The following is a 4,298-nucleotide window of genomic DNA, read 5'->3' as shown; positions in this document are numbered from 1 at the left end:
TCACAACATTCACTACTTTCAAGACTAGATGTGAAGTTATCGATTGTTATTTACCATAATAAACGTAGACTCGAGTAGCACATCATCCACAATTATGAAGTCGATTGAATTATATTTAACATAAAATAAAAGTGTGATGTTTTGTATATCACATGATATGTAAGAAATGGTAAAAATAAAAATATAGAAGTTTCCGCTCTCTGCGTATTTATATAATTGCCCATATTTACCATCAAACGAGCCGTACCACACCACTCTGTTCACAACATTCAATTGTTGCCCACCTCATTAGTTTTTTTCTCAAAACCAACAACAGCAGAAAAAAGCTTGTCGCTGACACTCGCACACAGACCACGTTCATCACAGCACTACCCTCCACGTGCCCAAAACGTTCCACGCAAGAAATACACGGACGCGTGTTGCACAACTAACCAGCCTTCACAACACCAATCTCACCGCTCCGTAAAACAATCATTCCCTCCCTCCACATCATCTTATTTTAACCGCACTGAAAAGTAAAAAAAACAAATAAAAGAAAAATACAACCGATAAGAGTGAGCAAAAGACTAACCTAACCACGGTCAGATAAACCCAACCACGGTTAAACCCTTCTCTTTAGCCAGTTTATATATAAAACCCACACCTTGCCGGTGTTTCTGTAACCAAAACCCAAGGAAAAAGACACTAAAATTACCAAAAAAAAAAAAAAAAATGATGCTCGGAGAGCCACACCGCGGTAATCCAACGGTCCACGTTCCTCCGTGGACGAGCATGGGGCTGGAAGATCCATCGGCCGAGATGTTCTCGCCGATGTCTCTGAGGGCACTGAGTCCGTACATGTCGCCGTCTCCGGCGGCGTATGAGGAGATGGACTCGGACTCGGAGGCGGAGGCGGACTCGGCGGTGGACGCGTACTCGTGCGACCACTTCCGGATGTTCGAGTTCAAGGTCCGGCGGTGCGCGAGAGGAAGGTCCCACGACTGGACGGAGTGTCCGTACGCCCACCCGGGAGAGAAGGCTCGCCGGCGCGACCCTCGCCGGTTCCACTACTCCGGCACGGCCTGCCCGGACTTCCGCAAGGGCCACTGCAAGCGCGGCGACGCCTGCGAGTTCGCCCACGGCGTCTTCGAGTGCTGGCTCCACCCGGCTCGCTACCGTACTCAGCCCTGCAAGGACGGCGTCGCCTGTCGCCGCCGCGTCTGCTTCTTCGCCCACACCGCCGACCAGCTCCGCCTCCTTCCCGCCAGTTCCTCCCTCTCGCCGCCGCCGAGCCCGCCCTCGCCCTCGCCCAGGCTCAGCCGCTCCGTCGGCGATGTCGTCGCCTCGCTCCGGAGCCTCCAGCTCGGTAAGGTCAACTCGCTTCCTTCGACCGGGTTCGGGTCGCCGCGCGGGGCTCTGGCTCGGACCGGGTTCTGTAGCCTTCCGACGACTCCGACCCGGCCGGTTTACCTGAACCACGAGTTCTACGACGTCGTCGACGAAGAGCCGGTCATGGAGAGAGTTGAGTCTGGGAGGGGAATCAGGGCCAACATGCTTCAGAAGCTTAAGAGCCAGAACGCCATGGATCGGGTTGACCCGAGTCCGGATGTGGACTGGGTCGCGGACCTTCTGAACTGAAGAAATGGAGAGGTCATATTCTTTTGGGAGGGGGTAATTTCGGTATTTTGATTTTTTTTTTTGGGTTAAATCTCTCGCTGTGGATATGATCTGGAAATAGAGGGGTTTTACTGTCTGAGATTGGATTTGGCAAGGTCACAAAAAAAAAAAAGAAAAAGTGATGGCATGCAAAGCTGAAGAAATACGAAGATTTTTAGCTATGTATGTGAATAGTTTTTTTTTTTTTTTTTTAATTATTATTATTGTTATCAAGGTAAGTTGGTAATATTAATATGACTATGCGTGGGGTGAAGAGTTTAGAATCTCTTTTTTGGGGAATTTCCGGAGAAGACGAAGGAGGATTTAGATTCGATAATGATATGGTAAAAAATATTACATATGTATATACTATAATCCGACTTTTGTTTTTTTTTATTTTATATTTATTTTTGCTTATATATATGTTTTTTTTTTTTTTTTTTTTTTTATGAAGCTTAGAGATATGTTTAAACTTCAAAGAAGGCAGTGATCCCTTTTCCCATTGCTTTCATTATAATTAATGTATTTAATTATTACTATTCCCACTTTTGCTAGTTTCGTCCGTCACTGTAAAGAAATAAATTAAATATCTTTGTATGGTCTTTGTCCAGTTCGGACTGAAATGTAATATTTTGTATAATTTTTTGGTTAAATTTCATTTCTGCATTAATACTTGTTTCTTTTTATATAAATGTATGCATATGGAAACACATTTCTCGCTGCTGACCCATTTAGAGCGTTTGGATAAGATAAGAGCATAAATAGTCAAACCCTCACTGAATGTCCGTGTGTATAGGGCGGGGACAGTATTGAAAATGTGGTTAGATTGTTATAATTATTACTATGGACGAGTTTATCAGAATTAAGAAACGCAATAATTTATTCTTAGTATGGACGATTTTGATTAGAAAGGCAATAATTGAAGAAAATTAGTTGAGCAGCTACGGCGTCACCGAGTCTGGAACGGAAAATTTGCATGCATATATGCTTTGGATTTATTACAAAAAAAAATCCATATGCTATATAGAACTGAAAATTTGCACATTGTTAGTATTACATTATTCTTAGAAATTCATTTGATAAATTAATATACACACACTGCAACATTTATTTTCTTCTTCCAAAATAAAGCTTTTATAAGTTACAAAATATTTTTCCGTAAAAAAAAAAAAAATTGAACAATATTTTAAGTTAAAAAAAAAAAATATACGAAGTCATGCTAAAAAAGGAAATGAATCGTAAAAAAGGAGAACCTAATACCTTTTTATTTTTTAAGTCACGGTTAAAAATAGAAAACTTTAAATGTGCCATTTTCCCTTTATAATATATATATATATATATATGTATATAGATATACATATATATATATGTAGATACATATATATATGTAGATACATATATGGAGGAAAAAAGTCCCCATTTCGTGCAACATGGTATCAATCCATTAAAGCCTATCTGGTCTTGCAATTCACATCTTTGTGGGACATGGACGTGGTTGATGAATTGGGAGCGAAAGAGAAATATCTCTGACACGAAAACTATGGAGGACTATGATGATTAAGATGTGCATAAATTATAGAAAACAAAAATTTAATAAAATTATCTGAACCGTCAAGCACTTAACTAATAAAATAAATTATTATTGTTGCGCAAAATTTATTCTGGTAGACAGAAATGTCACTATCTTTATTAAAACGAAAGGTAATGGAAAAAAAAAATCTATATTATGTTCGACTTCTCTTGTTTTTTTTCTTTTTTCTTGGTCCCTTCTTTAATCAATGGGTCAGGAAAGAGAAAAAAAAAAAAAAAAAAACTCTGACTATTGCATAGCATTGGTTTAATTTTATTTTCTTCCAACTTTACTTGATAACTTGCTTATTATTCCCATTAAACCCTTCAGACACGCAATACAGTGTGAGCGCTGAGAGGTATAAAAGCATGACATGATATACTTTAACTTTACACTGTAATTGGCTTTAATTATTCATGTCTAAATATTTATTACAATTTACAAGCGACTATTAATCTCAACCGTTGATAATTTTATATTTTATCTCTGATGTCTCGATCATGATCTATCATTCTATCTTATCTGAGAGAGTTTCGGAGGGGAGTGAAAGAAGTCGTCAAAAAGACATCATTGATAATGTAATGACTTTGGACATTGATAACAACTCCGGCGAATTATAAGATTTGAATTTATAAAATATGAATTTCACGGTATACGAATATGTTTAATCGTTTAAAGAGTTTGTGTAATATGTGAAGGAACAGTGACACTTAATTACTAATTCAAAATCCAGTAAAAGAAAAATAGATGTCTTATTACTTGCTAATTAAGCAAAAACCCTGAATATAACAGTTTGGACGTTAATTAGCTTTTTTTTCTTTTCTTTTTTTTTTGCATTAGGTTAAGCTATGTTATTGGTTAAAAATGAGGATGATATAACAATTAGTAGTCATTTTCTGTAGTTAATATAAGTTTTAAATGTATTTATTATTGAATTAATGAACATAACAGCCACTGCAAATAATATTTAATAACATATATTATTTACTAAAACCAAAGCACACATATTTCAATCTCTCCGATTCACCTCATTATTACATACTAACTATAACGATACTGAAGGTAGAAACTCTGATGATTTTCATTGATTATT

General features: G+C 37.8%; 1 protein-coding gene across 1 annotated transcript; it reads left to right on the top strand.

The window, feature by feature from the left end:
• Window positions 1-637: 637 nt before the first annotated feature.
• Window positions 638-2,305, top strand: LOC149400727 (zinc finger CCCH domain-containing protein 20-like). Its single transcript, XM_089612067.1, has one exon. It carries the CDS (start codon window positions 712-714, stop codon window positions 1,615-1,617), a length of 906 nt encoding a protein of 301 aa, XP_089468193.1. The 5' UTR covers window positions 638-711; the 3' UTR covers window positions 1,618-2,305.
• The last annotated feature ends 1,993 nt before the right edge of the window (window positions 2,306-4,298 follow it).

This window comes from Urtica dioica, chromosome 4, assembly GCF_054948205.1.
Source record: "Urtica dioica subsp. dioica isolate 48M chromosome 4, U.dioica_male_clone48M_v1_H2, whole genome shotgun sequence".
Classification (NCBI taxonomy): Eukaryota; Viridiplantae; Streptophyta; class Magnoliopsida; order Rosales; family Urticaceae; genus Urtica; species Urtica dioica.
This window is presented reverse-complemented; position numbering and strand designations above follow the sequence as displayed.

Bases quoted from the DNA above. Each gene is read 5' to 3' on its own strand.
- LOC149400727 (XM_089612067.1), top strand. From the start codon at position 712: ATGATGCTCGGAGAGCCACACCGCGGTAATCCAACGGTCCACGTTCCT.